Genomic DNA, 17,377 nt, shown 5'->3' on the forward strand with positions numbered 1-17,377 from the left:
GTAGAATAAAAGAAGCGACCAATTAAAAGTAATTTTATTCTCAATGTATTTACAATTTAAGTATTCATTACTTTGAGAGTATGACGAGGAATATAAAAGGAAAAACAAATGAAGGCGGAGTTTAATAGTTAGTATTTTTAACATAATATATTTTTTCACTGTACACTGTACACTGTTCTGTGTTTAGTAGATTTTATTTTGTAAATTACAACAGGTACTCGAAAGCCTCAGCTCATCATTTAGCAGCAGCTTAAGTGCCAATTTTATCAACGCCTGTTAAAATTAATAACCCATTTAATATCTCTAGCTGTTTTGTCTATGCAAGAAAGACCTGATATTTTGACAACTAACCCTAACAGGCATTAATAAAATTAACCCTTAGTTTAAGTATCCAATAACCCCACAAGCGACGGCCGGGCCTGATGTACCAGTGAGGGCGCTATCTTCAGTGCTAGCTCGACCATAGTCATCTTCACTTTTCGAGATGGCGATAGATCGGCCGACGATCGATCGGGGGCCGGTTAGAGAAATGACGTTGTCGAATATCTTCACGTTGAGAGTGGCACCGTCCTCTGCTTTGATGTTGCCTAAGTCCCCGACGTGTCGGATTGGGTCTCTCGGACCGCCGTGACGACCCTGTAAGGGTTAGAATGTTAGTAGCAGATAGCAGTCATGATTCCGCGATACTGTGTAATATCGGGAACAAGTTTGTCATCGTAGGTATAGTATCTACTTTTATAAATTGATAGTGCCGTTATAAGTGAACTAGTGGAAATAGAGTCAGCGTCCGATCCAGCTATTTCACCGCTTCGGGCAAAATAATAATTGCCGCCCCAAAAACCGGCCAAGTGCGAGTTGGACTCGCGTACGAAGGCCACCGACGCGACACCGCGTCGCTCTCAATTTGCCGCCCCTCATTTTTGCCGCCCCGGGCAATTGCCCGGTTGGCCCCCTCTAGATCGGGCCCTGAATAGAGTTAGGGTCTATTTCCTTTTTATTAGTGTGCCTACTGCCTGTGAAACTCTAATAGCAACAGATTTTATGCTGAATATCATGTCTATAACACAGGCGTCACAAGATGAATGCTATACGCTGGCTTGACGAACCTCTGAAGGCAAAGTACACCACACAATGTATTATTATCAAATAAATCTTACTATCGCATTTATTTTCAGATTTTTAGGGCTAATAAACGGTACAATGTTTACTATTATCAGTTATCAGATAATTCATTCTGTAATTACAATTTACTGGTGTCAATCTTTGATTTCAATCTGTTCACGTAGCGTGTATGCTGTATGACCCACCACTTACTATAACACACTCGTGTATTTCTAATCATCATTTCTAATCAGCTTTTCAACTAGGTACATCCATATTTCTCGTGTTACTGAAATCTGACTTTACTCAATTTTAAAAGGATAGGAATGAGCTGTAGGTAGGTGCGGTCACAGGGCCGGGTAACTACATAACCTAAATGTACGTATAGTACCCAGGATCTGATAGCAAACTTTGATGGCAGATTATCAAATATATCCTTGATAAATTATTATAATAAATATTTTTTTATATTTGCATGTTTACACGCAGAATCAGCCGCTATAAGGAAAAAAAGATCAAAATGTTTTATTCCAAATATACCGGAATTGCTAGTCAATATTTTGTTATATCAATTTTTTTTTATGAAATAAGGGGGCAAACGAGCAAACGGGTCACCTGATGGAAAGCAACTTCCGTCGCCCATGGACACTCGCAGCATCAGAAGAGCTGCAAGTGCGTTGCCGGCCTTTTAAGAGGGAATAGGGTAATAGAGGAGGGTAGGGAAGGGAAGGGAATAGTTGAGGGTAGGGAAGGGAATAGGGTAGGGGTTAGGGGATTGGGCCTCCGGTAAACTCACTCACTCGGCGAAACACAGCGCAAGCGCTGTTTCACGCCGGTTTTCTGTGAGAACGTGGTATTTATCCGGTCGAGCCGGCCCATTCGTGCCGAAGCATGGCTCTCCCACGTATATCAATTTTGCTATCAGATCCTGGTAGACCTATAATTACTTCTTGTGTCTGATTTTGACATAAAGTCAATGTGCCCATTAGAATTCGTAATCAGAGTAAAGTTTCGTGACCCCCTCTACTCTTATTTTGAGCTGCGATTTGCGAACGAGTTTGTACTTACCTAGTTTTTGAGTAGGTACGAGTACCTACGGTAGTCGGTACCCAATTAGCATAATATTAATAAATCTACAAAAACCCCTACATTTTCTTATTCATTGTTAGAAAATGTTGGTGGTTTTATAGATTTCTGAGATGAAGATGAATAATCATACCCAGTGCCGTAAATAGCCTTCTTTGCGCCCTGTGCGAGTTTCTATATAACTGCACCTTTGTTTTTTAACCGACTTCCAAAAAGGAGGAGGTTATATTATGTTTGGCTGTAGATATTTTTTTACTACATTGGGAAACATCAATTCTCACAACAATCTCTGGGTCGCAACGGGAACTTATCGGGAGCAATTCTAAGAATAAGGATCTGTCCGGTCTGGCCATTCTTGCGCCCCCCAGAGTCTACGCCCTGTGCCTGGGCACCGGTGGCACCGTCCTATTTACGGCACTGATTATACCTAAGAACTATTGAAAAGTCAGCTTCGCTAAACCCCTTTATTAGATGCTACGCTACGATGAATGATGAACGGATAGACACACATAATATGAAAGTGAAGAAATTAAAAAGTGGCAACATCGTAGTGTCATCCCTTTTATCTAAGATTGATTTGAAAGGGATGACACTACGATGTTGCCACTTTTTAATTTCTTCACTTTCTTGACAGACTATAAGTAGGTACGTACAGGCAGACACAATCAAACATTAAATACCGCCCCTCTGTCTTCGGCGGGAGCATCAAAAATATGCTGATTCTTACGTAAAAAGCAACAAAATGCGGTCCAATGGCCTTGCAGTCGTCCTTGACAGCGCCGCTCTGGTGGATATGCAGGCCGTGTAGCCCCGCTGTCAGGCCGGTGACGTTGCCCTCGATGGTGACGGGGCCGCTGGGTACCAGCTGCGTGAACACCAGGGTGCCTTCCACGCCGGAACCCTCGTCCGCCTTGAGGTAGGAGACGGCCTGCAGGCCGATACCGGCGGGGGCCTGTGGAAGTGAATAATTATACTTAGTTTGTTTTCTAATAAAACAAGAAGGCAAACGCACAAACGGGTCACCAGATGGAAAGCAAGTACCGTCTAAGAGTTGCAGATGTGTTGTCGGCCTTTTACTTTTAAGAGGGATATGTTCTCTTCTTGAAGGTTTGCAGGTGGGATTGGCCCGGAATAATAAATCAAATCAAATCAAATCATTTATTTTCGCAATTGTAGGTAACATAAGGTATTACAAAGATGTCCTGGTACTTATCTACAATTAGCCGTTAAGGCGTGCAATAATAATAATAAGTCATTTAATATTTTATCAGAATTAGTCTAACAATTATTTGTTTTTTTATAAATATATGCACTGGTGTTAGTAACAATAATAATTATCAATACATTAATGGCCCATTTCACTTATATCAGCTAACCCGATGAACTTTGTATCGCTTCCATCCTAATATAAAACCTTCCTTATAATAATGATTACTATTATAAGTTGTACATAATTTAATTTTAATTTTATTGATACTTATACGTCGCTGGATGTATTAGTTGGTACGATCTACTAGATGTTTGATAGGATGTTTGCGTCAAAATTTTTCTGTTCATCTTTCCGGAATTAAAAGTGTCCAATATGTGCAGCTGTTCTGGGACTGTAGGTATACGAAATTTCGTTTAAAGCTCGGTTCAGCAGTCAGACTCATAATTGCCAAAAACTATTAGCGAATTGGTTTTTGGTAGCAATAATTTCAAGGAATTTAGAAGGTATCCTACTTATTACTTATCTTTAATAGTTGCAATATTATTTTCTGAAGTGTCAGTAGTAGATATTATTTATTTTGCAATGACTCTCCTTGGCTCGGTATAAGGCGAGATAAATACTTAGTATTAGAACCTAGGTAATTAGAATCAGCACGCGATATCTAGAAGCTAGTGTTTATTAACAGCACTGACCTATAGTACCTACAGTCCTACACGTTGTAAATGAAATACATATATACTTATTTGCAAAACCATGCATTTTTCCTTAGTAAAATGTAGCCTATGTGATATTATGTCCCGTGTTCTACTCTATGTCTGGGTAAAACTTCAGCAATATTTGTTGCGCAGCAGGCGTGGCATGGTCACCATAGAAACTGTTTCTTTCTACGGAAGAATAGACAAAGTGACAGTTAGACAATGGAAATCCACCATTTCGTCGATAAAATCTGTCAGTATGTCGATTCTTTCCTATGTCTACTGTTGTTATGCTAAGCCTACAGCAGTGCAGTCTCAAAGATCCGAACATGTATATTGAAAGTTGTAACTAAGTATCATTAGTAAGTCCGTAGAAGCTAGAATGCCTAAGTTAGGTGCTACGTTCTTGTCAGTGAGTCATCATTCAGCATAGTATAATTAGACTTTATTTGCAGATATTGTAGGTAATAATTAAGAAACTGCCAATTAAGTGATTTAACTATCAATTTGATAACATCAACGGAATTCGCCGGCAGGAAGTCTTAATACTTGAACAAAAACTACCTAGTATATTGTTTGAAGGTTTTTCCTTCAAAATATTTTGATTTTTCTTTTTAAGAAACAATAATTAAATACTTAGGTACCAATTAAATTGCCGTCCGTAGGACGTCCGTGTAGTAGTTGCATATGTATGCAACTACTACTATGTATGTACTATCAGAGAAGTTGATTCCTATGCAAATCGGGGACCTAAGTAGTTTGGTCGCGTTACGTCAAACCCAGCTGACAGATCACAATTAACATTGAATTGACAATATTCGACCAAATAACGTTGGTCTGTCAATTGCATAGGAATCAACTTCCTCGATGGTACATACAAACATACTTTATCTAAGTACTTTATTAAAATAATAAATATTCCCTTATTTAATTGTTCCAGAGCTTCGGTTCGGATAAAACTTCGGAGGTCTGAGTTACTCTACAGTCTACAGTCTACACGTTCTTTCTCTACGTCTTATTTTACAAACTCTACACAAATTGTAAGCTCCGGAATGTTTTAATAGATTCATACCCTAGGAACCATGATTTAGGAAAACTAATTTACATTACTTATAAAGCAATTATAAACAACGCGTAGAAGTAATATATTAATTGACGGAAGTGATTAAAACAAAGAAGTAATTTTTATGACATGATCCACCATGATCACGACTGCTATCAATTCAGCTTCACACTGTCTGTTCCCACATAATTATTGTTTGTGGCGACCATGAAGATTATTTATTTAAATAAAACATGAAGAATATTGCATTATAATACTCGAAATGGTATGGCATATACGAAGTCACAATTACACACTATGCAGGAGTTGAACGCTACACAATACGATAAAATGTGAGGTAGATATTATATTTGGTAGAAAATAGTTACTTACAATTTTCAAGTCTTAGATGAATGATTTATCTAAGTTTCAAGTATTTTTCTGTAGTATGGATAATGCACATTGATACTATTAAATACGCAAGATAAGGCAAATCTCTCTATTTGTATAGGTCTACCAGAATCTGATGGTTTTGATAGTAGATTTTCAAAAAATATCCTTGATCATTGGATAATTTTTTATATTATAAGCTGCTAAAGGAAAAAAAGGATCAAAATGTTTTATTCCAATTACCCCGGTATTGCTAGAGTCAATTTATATTGTCACTGTTTGCCACCAGATTCTGGTAGACCTACTTAGGTATATGTTTGCTTTGAACGCTTAGGTAAATTGATGAACCGATTTTAATAAATCTTGTCATGGATATGCTAGATAGAGTCCCGGGAAAGGACACCTGAGAGTAGTTTTTATTGCGGTAAAGTAAAAAATAAAAATATTTCTGCGCGAACGAAGTCCCAGGCATTAGTTATCTAGTGTAAATAATTAAGATGATACATGTATCATCTTAACAGATGTGTTATCATGACTCATAACACATCTGTTAAAAACTCATCTCGCAAAATGTCGTGCGGCAAATAAACGCAATGTTTTAACAGGTTTTTAAAGTCGTGCGGATTAAGCTATAATAATAATTGTTTAGGCCGGTCACGTTTCATCAAAATGTGTACAGTAGTTTTGAGGAAGTAACTTTGATGACCAAAGAGATTTATCAAATCATATTACTGCGTGTATTCAACTAGTAATTTTGTGTCTTCATAATTATATTTTTTGAATAATTTAAATAGTATAAAGGTAGATACTAGATCTAGTATCAACCTTTATAGGTTATTATAATCTAGTCTACAGGCCCTTAAAAACTACTGAAGTCTTTTAAGACTTACCTACTTATCCAACACCACTGCTCTATATAATAAAGGCTGTTTACTGTTAAGAGTTTTAAGCTCTAATCAGCAGTATGATTAGAGCTTAAAACTCTCAACATTGAAGTTTTAATTTGAAATTCAATAGTACTCATCAAGCATGTAGACGTACGTTCCTCTGGCAATCGCTTGTCATTATTCGCTGCATCTGTTCGTTTTCTGAATGAAATTAGGAAACAACAAATATATATTTTAATAGTGTACTTACAGAGCCAGCAGTGGCCAAGTCAATCTGTTTGTCGGAGCGAGCTCCGTTCAGCGCATACGAGCCTACTCCGCCGAGGTCCTGAAAATTAGAAAGTTTCATAAACATGGCTATTTCTTCAAATATGTCGGGAATAATAATAATAAGAGATAATAATAATAATAATAATAAGAGAGAATTATTATTCCCGACTTGCATTGTTTAATATTAGGTATTTTTATTCCACGAGGTACTTGTGATCTCTCAGAAAAGCTTGGGCAATGCAGTCACAGATTACTAATGCAGTAGCCATAGCAGATGGAGGTATGTAGAGACAATAATAGGTACCGTACCTAAGCTCTTTGTAAATAATAAATTTATATATTGATATTGTAGAGTAAGTATTAAATAAAACATTGCTTTTAAATTATTCAACGTTGGGAATATTATTAAGACAATAGTAATTAACTAGACTTTACAAAATATTAATTGGGTATATTATTATAGACTATCATTAAAACTCCCAAAATGTATGCATTTTTAGAATACCTATCTATTGTTTAAACAGTTAAGTATAATAATAATACTTAATAATTATAATTGGCTAAAGTCTACCACTAGGTATAATTAGATAGGTTATATATATATAACTAGATGTCCCGCGCGGCTTCGCCCGCGTAGATTAGAAATTTTACAGAATCCGTAGGTACATTTTCCCATAAAAAATATTTCCCCCGTTTTTCCCACATTTTCCTGAGTTTCTTCTGTCGTATTAGTCTTAGAGTAATAATATAATATAACCTTCTCGATAAATGATGAGTCTTACTCGATAAATGATCTATCTAACACTGAGATAAGTTTTTAAATCGGACCTGTAGTTTCTGAGATCGACGCGTTCAAGCAAACATACTCTTCAGGTTTATAATATAAGGTAGATATAGATTTTTTTAATTATCGCTTGACAAACTCGAGTCTCGATTTAAAAGACTATGAAATGGTATAATATGGTAGTGATGATGATGATGATGATGATGAAGAATGTAATTTGCATAGTAGCATATGCTTTCTGTTCTTAAAACAACGCCGAAACTCCCAAACTTGTATCTATAAAGAATCAGGAATTCTCTCAGCACCTTCCGAACCACGGTATACCAGGTATATCTCGGTGCAAAATCTTACTTGTTGGTAGCATATGCTTAGAATACTTCTCACGAAACCGAAGTCACCATATGTTTCCCTATAAGTTTTGAGGAGTTCCCTCGATTACTTATGGATCCTTCATCAGATCACCACTTTTCTCAATATAATACCAAATTGGGATGATACCCTATATACCAAAAGAAAAATTTTGAAAATCGGTTAACGAACGGCGGAGTAATCGTTGAATATAAGAAAACGAACATAACACCTCCCCCATTTTGAAAGTCGGTTAAAATTGTAGCCTATGTGTTATTTATTTAATATTTTAATCAGCACATGAATTGAATAACAAAATTTTTTTCAAATTAATCGTAGCACCATCTGTCAGGACAAACTAAAATTGAAATATGCGATGATAGCGCCGTCCGCCGGATCTAATGTAAAACATTCCAAAATCAACAACTCCTTATAAATAAGAAATTAATTGAAAAAACATTTTCCAGTAGACCAAACTGTAAATCTAAACCATTCTCGAATCTCCACGAACACACACAAAAAATTTCATCAAAATTGGTCCAGTCGTTTAGGAGGAGTTCAGTCACATACACACGCACACAAGAAATATATATATTAAGATTAGTTATTATTCGTAGGTAGATAGTAGATACCTAATTAAGTATTATTGTAGAGTATTAAAATATAATAATTATGTAACTTCAAATCTATTCTTATTGGGAATGCTATTATAATAGTTATCGCTACGAATAATATAAGTAGTTTTTACAATATTTCCTATTTCTTATTTTGCAACCTTTAGGTTGTAAATTGCATAATAAAAGTACTTAAATAATAATATTTATGCAGGTATTTTGGTAAGGATAACAAAAGTAATAAATTATGTATGTAACAATAAGGACAAGCAATGAAGGTTAAACATTGTGAAGGTTTAATTGAAGCTGAAATTCTCAATCTGCCTTCCGGTTGGCGATTATACTGTATGTAAAACAATAATAAATGAATAATACCTAATAAAAATAAGTAATATTTTTTTACAATTAATACAGGCTGTAACAAAAGTAAGTGGTACTTAATACTTTAGAGTGTGTATGGAGCCCCCTATATAGAGTTCGCTGTAAAAGTGACAGCAGTTTTTTGTTACTTTTATATGAGAAAATTCATGACGCTCAGGTGCTTGGCCATACAAATCACAAAAAATTGCTCTTTCAGCGCTGCTACTTTTGCAATGAACTCTATATAAGGGAGTATACATTATACACCTTAAAGTCTTATTGGTCACTTGATCACTTTGTTTTATGACACCTTGTATCTTAATATATATATTTCTTGTGTGCGTGTGTATGTGACTGAACTCCTCCTAAACGACTGGACCAATTTTGATGAAATTTTTTGTGTGTGTTCGTGGAGATTCGAGAATGGTTTAGATTTACAGTTTGGTCTACTGGAAAATGTTTTTTCAATTAATTTCTTATTTATAAGGAGTTGTTGATTTTGGAATGTTTTACATTAGATCCGGCGGACGGCGCTATCATCGCATTCAATATTATTCTATTTCAATTTTAGTTTGTCCTGACAGATGGTGCTACGATTAATTTGAAAAAAATTTTGTTATTCAATTCATGTGCTGATTAAAATATTAAATAAATAACACATAGGCTACAATTTTAACCGACTTTCAAAATGGGGGAGGTGTTATGTTCGTTTTCTTATATTCAACGATTACTCCGCCGTTTGTTAACCGATTTTCAAAATTTTTCTTTTGGTATATAGGCTATCATCCCAATTTGGTATTATATTCAGAAAAGTGGTGATCTGATGAAGGATCCATAAGTAATCGAGGGAACTCCTCAAAACTTATAGGGAAACATATGGTGACTTCGGTTTCGTGAGAAGTATTCTAAGCATATGCTACCAACAAGTAAGATTTTGCACCGAGATATACCTGGTATACCGTGGTTCGGAAGGTGCTGAGAGAATTCCTGATTCTTTATAGATACAAGTTTGGGAGTTTCGGCGTTGTTTTAAGAACAGAAAGCATATGCTACTATGCAAATTACATTCTTCATCATCATCATCATCATCATCACTACCATATTATACCATTTCATAGTCTTTTAGATCGAGACTCGAGTTTGTCAAGCGATAATTAAAAAAAATCTATATCTACCTAATATTATAAACCTGAAGAGTATGTTTGCTTGAACGCGTCAATCTCAGAAACTACAGGTCCGATTTAAAAACTTATCTCAGTGTTAGATAGATCATTTATCGAGTAAGACTCATCATTTATCGAGAAGGTTATATTATATTATTACTCTAAGACTAATACGACAGAAGAAACTCAGGAAAATGTGGGAAAAACGGGGGAAATATTTTTTATGGGAAAATGTAGCTACGGATTCTGTAAAATTTCTAATTTACGCGGGCGAAGCCGCGCGGGACATCTAGTAACTGTATATATTCCTAGCAGTCCTTCCCGCAAAATCCGGCAAAAGATTTTTTTATTCTTTTAACCTAGGGCCTAAGCGGACAAACGGACGAAAAACCATCACCCGTCATAAACACACGCAATGTCAGAGTAGCATGAGCTTATGGCCGTTCCCAATATTTGATCTATCTCTGGTTTTGCCCTACTAGAGATAGGAATAGCTAGGGTTGCCATCCGTCCGGATTTCCCCGGATTTGTCCTAGTTTGAAGGGCGTCCGGGGTGCGTCCGGCCAGGTTTTTGAAAAGTGTCCAGACACTTTTGATGAGAGAAATTTAACTTTTAAGTCATGCGGCAATAAACGAAAGATAAAAACACGGTTTCTTGCACGGACTTGAGTTAGTCAGATTGGCAAGACGTTATCGTAAATACTGTTTAAGAGGTGCCCGGGGAAATAACCACATTTCGGCCAAATGTCCGGGAATTTTGTCGTGCCTGACCGGCAAAGGGAATCTGGGTGATGGCAACCCTAGGAATAGCTCACATTAGACATTAGAGACATATATTTTATGTCAATTGTGAGCTATTCCTATCTCTAGTAGGGCAAAACCAGAGATAGATCAAATATTGGGAATGGCCGTTTGTTGGCGACACGACAAACTCGGCGGGGCCGTGGTCGCCGGGTGGCAGAGCAGTGGACTGTATCTTGAAGGGTGAAGGATGCCGGATGGAAGATTCCTGGAGAAGGAGGTGCAGGAGACGAGAAGGAAACACAGGAGTGAACTTGGTACTGCTTGGAGCGGAGTGTGGTGGAGCAGGGCTTACGCATGCATCTGCTTGGCTTGTCGGAAGTGAATGTGTATGCACCGAGAAAGTGCGTGTTTATATAGGAAATTTGTACCGTTAGAGCCCGTGGGGTTCTATCGGTTGTTGTCGAACGAATGCAGTCCGTTTATTGAAATATAACATTTTACACATAATATGACATCAAATGGGATTCTTATAAGCTAATACAATGGTAAACAAACATTCTTATAAGATAAATAAACAATAAAATGTGTAAAACAAAGCCATGTAAAAAGAGACAACAATAGTTCGAGTGCAACTATGCAAGAAAGATACAGCAATAACAATTGTGTGAAACACACTACATTCCCGTGCGAAAGGGACAGCAATATTATAAAAATGAGACACAAGATAAACATTTTCCAATAGGAATTACTAATATGAAATCTTAAATCTAAGTGTAAACAAAAAGAGGGAATAAAACTAAGCTATTATTTACACCGTTAGTAAGTGGTTTCTGAGATAGAGCTAAGACCGAATCGCACGTATAGCACTACTGTAATTTCTTTAGATTCTGAGAGAGAATGAAAGCACTGTACATTTTATGTACTTAATATCTAAACGTAATAATTTATAGTATTCTAATTTCATATAAGTACGAATATTTAATTTTAATTAATAATATGGTAGGTATAACGTAGAATTTAATTAAAATATTTTTAAGAATGATATTGAATTAGAAGGCTTCTTGCATAATGTATACAGTTATTATTTATTTACTGTAAGTTTACATTTGGACTTAATTTATTTTTGTTTCAAGGTCAGTGATAAGAGGAGCAACAACATCTTGTATTTTTGTAAAAGAAAGTTTAGTTTTGGTAGATATTATTATGTATTATTGTATTATGTAAGTATAAATAATGATTATTAATATTCATTTTTGATAAAACGTTATAATAAACAGTAGTGGGCAGTGGTAATAGTCCGTTCTTTCCTGTATAACAAGTAAGAAGTAAGATAATCCAATACAAATAGAGTGGTTTCTGTTTTACTAACACCTATTCGCGTTGTTCATAATATTGAAAAAAATAGGTATGTGCTAAACGATATTCGAATATTAGAGTATTTCTATCTTTACCCATTGTATTATAAAATATAGAGACTCATTATAACATAACGGCGGCAACCGAACTAGGCTTGTTTCATGGGCGTACCGATGCCCCGCCCTGGATCATGTTGACGTCCCTACTAAGTATATTATCTAGTACTTTTATCTATAAAAATTTGTTTGCAATTCAATATTTTTACAACTAAAAATTATTAATTTTTTATTCTTTATAAACACCTAGCTTATGAAAAATCTTATTTGCCCCTCCCCCTGGCCCAGAACCTGGGTAATTTGCCTCCCCCTTGGCACCAGAACCTAGGTAATTTGCCCCCCCTGGCCCAGAACCTGGGTAATTTGCCTCCCCCTTGGCACCAGAACCTGGGTAATTTGCCACCCCCTGGCCCAGAACCTGGGTACGCCCATGGCTTGTTTTGTTTAAGCATTACTATTACCGAAGGCATTATTGCACCTTTGAATATAACAGTGACACACATAAATAAGAAAATACACTTACGTATAAATAGGGCGGCACGAAGACTTCGTATAAATTGCTCTGGTAGCCGGCAATTTCGGGGAAGGACTTTATCAGCAGGTTCCTGCCGTAGCCGGGGATCCCTTGCAAATCTTTGCTGTTCACTGATACTAGCCATAGGAGCTGGCAAAAAAACACGAACGCTCTAATTTCCATGTTTGAAAAAAAAATTCGAGCGCGCCAAAATTATTCCAAATTTGAAAAGCGTTGCGTCTTCTCCGAAGGCGACTACCAAGTGAAACGCGTTCGACTAAAAGCTTGAAATGTTTTTGTGTTTCTAATGAATACGTGAGGATGGATTGTCATTATTGGGTTCTCGTGAGGAACCAAGGCTCCGTGATCGAGCAGCGTGACGTAATAATTGCTTAGACACGGCATTGTTAAACGCTGGAAGTCTGCAGTTAATTCCACTAGGAAATATGCGTGTATGTCGTGAGCTTGTTAGAGATAGCCTTAACAAGGATTAGATCATTGCCCAAACATAATATTTAGTAGTGACCGACCGAACTTTCGGTTTCGGTTTCGGTTTCGGCCAGTTTCGGCCAAAAAATCTAGTTTCGGCCTTAGCCAAAATATAGTTTCGGCCAAAATATAGCCGAAACTTTCGGGCCCGCCGAAACTAATGCGTACTCATGCGTCGTTCGGTAAACTTCATAGTTAACTCGACGTGCTTACTTACCAGCGAGGCCCCGGCTCAGTTCGCCACCATCTATTTATTTACTTTTGAGATTATAATTATTGTGTTCCAGATTAGTCCCAAATCAGAAATTAGCACTTCGTTTTATTTTCATTAAATTGTCTAAACTTATTTTTATCGAAATTATATTATTGAATTTTATTTCTACGACAAACGCAGGCAATAGATATGCATATTATTTAATATACTTACATATCTATTGGCAAATAACGTGCTATTACATATAACAATGTTTCCCAAACAAGCGATTTAGTAAATGCTATGATAAATTGATTATATTGTGTGTGAACTTTATTTACTTAAGAATTTTATATATATTTTATATATCTTTTACGCCAAAACTACCGAACCGATTGTAATGAAATTTTGTATACAGATAGTCTAAACCCTGAGAAAGGACATAGGCTACTTTTTACTGGAAAAAAGGGTTGTAAGGGGGTGAAAATGCGTAAATTTGGTCAAATTAAGTTAGTTCATAATAGATGGCGCCGTGCGTCTCCTACATCGCGCTAACGCTTGCCCAAACGTCTTTCTATAAGAGATGGTATATATCTTACACTACAGTTTCGATTTTTTCGATTGTTATTTCTTTTTTACGTTATTTAATAAGTCAGCACTTTATCTATGCAGTGACGTAACCTTAAACCTATCAATGATAAATAGTTTATGGGTAAAGTTGTGTAATTGGGGGGCTAAATAAGCTTTAAAATTTGGCATAAAATATAAAGTTTAATTGAAAAAAAATGAAATATTATTTGCACACTGCACAGCGGTTTTGATTTAAAGGGTATCAGGGTTTTCTTATAAAAGCTTTTGACACCAATTTTGTTGACATCGCGCGCTATAAACTGAAGTCCATGTGGACGAAGTCACGGGCATAAAAAAATATATCTTGTGAGATTTATTAGTAAGTAAATCAATTCGCCTCACTCTTTTCCTTTTAGCACGCGTTTTATATAAATATTTATAAAAATCAATAAATTTCAGTGAATAATCGTAATTTTGCATGTTTTACCCAGTTTCGGTTTCGGTTTCGGTTTGGGCCGAAACTGAGAGTAAGGCCGAAAGTTCGGTTTCGGTTTCGGCTGAAAAATCAGTTTCGGTCGGACACTAATATTTAGCATCATAATTATTACAGAAAATTACAGCATTTTACGTGTATTTATATTTTACTATTTAGAGCGTAGGAGGTAGAGCCAATTTATTGAAGCTCTTGTTCTCTATCGTTATATGAGGATATTAGGTAGGTAGGTTCTTTTCTTTTGGCTCAATAACTCAAGTAGCTTGCCTTTCTTTTCATGAATAAAAATTTAATGATGAGATTGACACGAAAACGTTAAAAATGTCAAAAACATTAATTATAAATAAACACTGCACGAAAAACTAAAGAAATATATTCAATAAGAATAATATTAATAAGAATTATTGTAAACAGTAAATTGTACTACTAAGTACTAACAACAACAGCTATGCGTTAAAATGAATAGAGAATTCTTATTCGACTACGGTACGGACAGACCCCCGGAGCGATGGTCTTTTAGTGACTCCCTGAGTCGCTGGACTTGGAGCATCATTTGTTGTGGGATCCCAGGGGTTCCCTGTTCCTACTGCGACTGCTGTATGAAGAACCATGAAGAAGAACCACCAATAATAAATATAGCCAGAGTTTATGGTATTATAATTTTTATACTCAGGTTATTTTTTATTATTTTTTATTTATTATGTAAAGCGCATAAAGCCCTAATAGTTGCCCTGGTTTTCTCAGGTCATAATATTATTAGTGACTATCATAATATTATTAGTACTCCTTAACCTATCCTTAACTCTATATTCTAATTTGTTAAGATCTTATATTTTTGTCATATTAAGCACGTATATAACAATATTCTACTTTGAGTTAAAGACCTCAGATTAAATTTAGTGACAATAGAAATAAATAAGATAAATTTAATGTTATATCTGTAAACGAGCAATTCTTGTACATTTTTTTTTAATTTATTTATTCAGAGTAAATTAAAATTTTACAATATATATTAAAATTTGCCAAACTGCGCATATCGGAATCGGCTCCAACGATTTTCATGAAATTTAGTTTTTTAGTTCCGGGGGCGATAAATCGATCTAGCTAGGAATCATTTTTAGAATATGTCATTTTATTCGTGTTTTATTGAATACCGAGACAAACAGCTAGTAGTTATCTAATTTGCTCACTGTTTATCTGCATTTACTCATTTACATTTCAGCGTCATTGACTAGTAGGTCAGTTGGTCTCACTAAGATAAACTGAATTACAGTTAATTCGTTTAAGCTTTAAGTCGACTTACCTCGCCCAATAACGCTGTATCTTTTGTCATTCATGTGTACAATAATCAATGCAATGCAATAAAAATGTAGGACGATGTAGGAACATCGTCCTACAGAAACAAGTGAAACCGGCAATTTTAAAAACTAAAAATCTGTGTCTTTATAAGACACACTGTTACAGTAAACAGTTGACATGAATCTAAAGACAATTCTCAAGCTTGATGGATGCTAATCCAACAAGCCATTTAGGCTGCAGAGCGAACATTACTGTATATTACAAAGGTTACGAGTAATTTCTAAAAACAAAACCCTCCCTCTGGTACACTCGAGTTTTTACACGCACTTTTATTCCATGTTTTTCTATCCTACATACGCAGTCCTACATCCTATCCTAAATATAGTTCCTACCTTTCATATTTTTTTTGAAGGCAGGTCATTGTAGCCCTGGCGTCACTGCGACCCATGAGGATCTATTGTACGTCACCTTTCAGATACAGAACCACTCCCAATACCGACTTGCGAGCGTGAGCTGCCCCACCGGCCGCACGCGCTCCGCGGCCGCAAGTCCACGCCAGAGCTGATGTCAGCGGTCAAGTGTGCGCTTACCCAGCTGCAAGGGCAGCCACACCCTGATGAAGAGGCCCCTAAGAAAGAGGCCCCTGAAAAGGGGGCACCCGAGAAAGATGCTCCTGAGCAAGAAGATCACGTAAAAGAGGTTTTTAGGAAAGAGGCCTGAGAATCCCTAGAGATGGAGGACTCTGAATGTCGTTGAGAAAGAGGCCTTGGCAACAAAGATACCCCTAAAATAACAAGTTTGAAAAATAAGACAGTATTATGGACATAGACTAGACAGGAGAGCTGATAGAAACTAGGAGCGCCTATAAAAACTTGTATGTTATTCCTATGTTGTAAATAAGTTTTAAGAAATAATAAATGAGTTTTTACTTTGTACAGGCTATATAATATTGTGTATTTAAAACATATTTTATAGAGATGTGCCGATCATGACTTTGGCCGACTAGCCGATTAGTCGGCTGCAAATAAGCCGACTAATCGGCCAAACCGATCATGCTTTCAGGAGTTTCTGTAACACTTTTTTTACTGCTGGTTCGCGGGTAAGTCACACGACACCTGCAAAGGTGTCGGACTAGTCGCCGACTACAAAAGTGGCCGGATAGTCGGCACATCTCTAAATTATTTTATTATTTGAAAAGTTTTTAGCTTTTTAGCATTTTGTAGGGTTTCGGCCCTTCGTAGCTTCGTCGTAGCATTGCTACGAACATGCTACGCCATAAAAAAGTTAGGAAATTGTTTTTTTTAAAGAAAATCATACAGGCAACCCCTACAGCACAAGAATTTCTTAGTGTAGGGGTTGCGCAAATAACAAGATATTCTATGTAATAACAGCTTTATAATTGTTCTTTATAAAATGTTATGTATTTATTTTTCTGATGGCAATAAACTACAATTATAAAACACAAAAAAATAAAATATCAAGTAGGTACTATAATGTTAGGAGCAATAGTTATTTTAAACTTTCGCGTTGCATTATAATTAACAGGGACAGTCCCCTCGTGACCACGGCCGTTGCAACACGGCCGAAACGTCGAGAAAAAGTATGTACTCGTAGTAGCATTACTACTTAAATAAGTCGCGTTAAGTCCCGATTAAAAAGTTTAGCAATAGTTATTGCCTTATTACTTAGGCCTTGTTATTTTTAACTAGTGCC

At 36.2% G+C, this 17,377-nt stretch overlaps 2 protein-coding genes across 2 annotated transcripts; one reads left to right on the forward strand and one right to left on the reverse strand.

Moving 5' to 3' along the window:
• Positions 1-193: 193 nt before the first annotated feature.
• On the reverse strand, positions 194-12,901 carry LOC121731615 (superoxide dismutase [Cu-Zn]-like). Its single transcript, XM_042121130.1, has 4 exons — positions 12,630-12,901; positions 6,662-6,739; positions 2,915-3,139; positions 194-636 (listed from the first exon to the last, which is right to left on the reverse strand). The coding sequence occupies exons 1-4, from the start codon at positions 12,801-12,803 to the stop codon at positions 379-381; spliced, it is 735 nt and encodes a 244-aa protein (XP_041977064.1). The 5' UTR covers positions 12,804-12,901; the 3' UTR covers positions 194-378.
• A 1,899-nt stretch (positions 12,902-14,800) lies between these two features.
• On the forward strand, positions 14,801-16,384 carry LOC121731879. The gene is made up of 2 exons (XM_042121554.1): positions 14,801-15,016; positions 16,140-16,384. Exons 1-2 carry the CDS (start codon positions 14,824-14,826, stop codon positions 16,382-16,384), a joined length of 438 nt encoding a protein of 145 aa, XP_041977488.1. The 5' UTR covers positions 14,801-14,823.
• The last annotated feature ends 993 nt before the right edge of the window (positions 16,385-17,377 follow it).

The sequence above is a fragment of the Aricia agestis genome, chromosome 11 (assembly GCF_905147365.1).
Source record: "Aricia agestis chromosome 11, ilAriAges1.1, whole genome shotgun sequence".
In the NCBI taxonomy this organism is placed as follows: domain Eukaryota; kingdom Metazoa; phylum Arthropoda; class Insecta; order Lepidoptera; family Lycaenidae; genus Aricia; species Aricia agestis.

Bases quoted from the DNA above. Each gene is read 5' to 3' on its own strand.
- LOC121731879 (XM_042121554.1), top strand. From the start codon at position 14,824: ATGAATAGAGAATTCTTATTCGACTACGGTACGGACAGACCCCCGGAG. The intron at 15,017-16,139 runs GTATTATAATTT...GTCACCTTTCAG, and splicing joins AAATATAGCCAGAGTTTATG to ATACAGAACCACTCCCAATA.
- LOC121731615 (XM_042121130.1), bottom strand. From the start codon at position 12,803: ATGGAAATTAGAGCGTTCGTGTTTTTTTGCCAGCTCCTATGGCTAGTA. The intron at 6,740-12,629 runs GTAAGTGTATTT...TCTAATTTTCAG, and splicing joins TCGTGCCGCCCTATTTATAC to GACCTCGGCGGAGTAGGCTC. The intron at 3,140-6,661 runs GTAAGTACACTA...TCACTTCCACAG, and splicing joins ACTTGGCCACTGCTGGCTCT to GCCCCCGCCGGTATCGGCCT.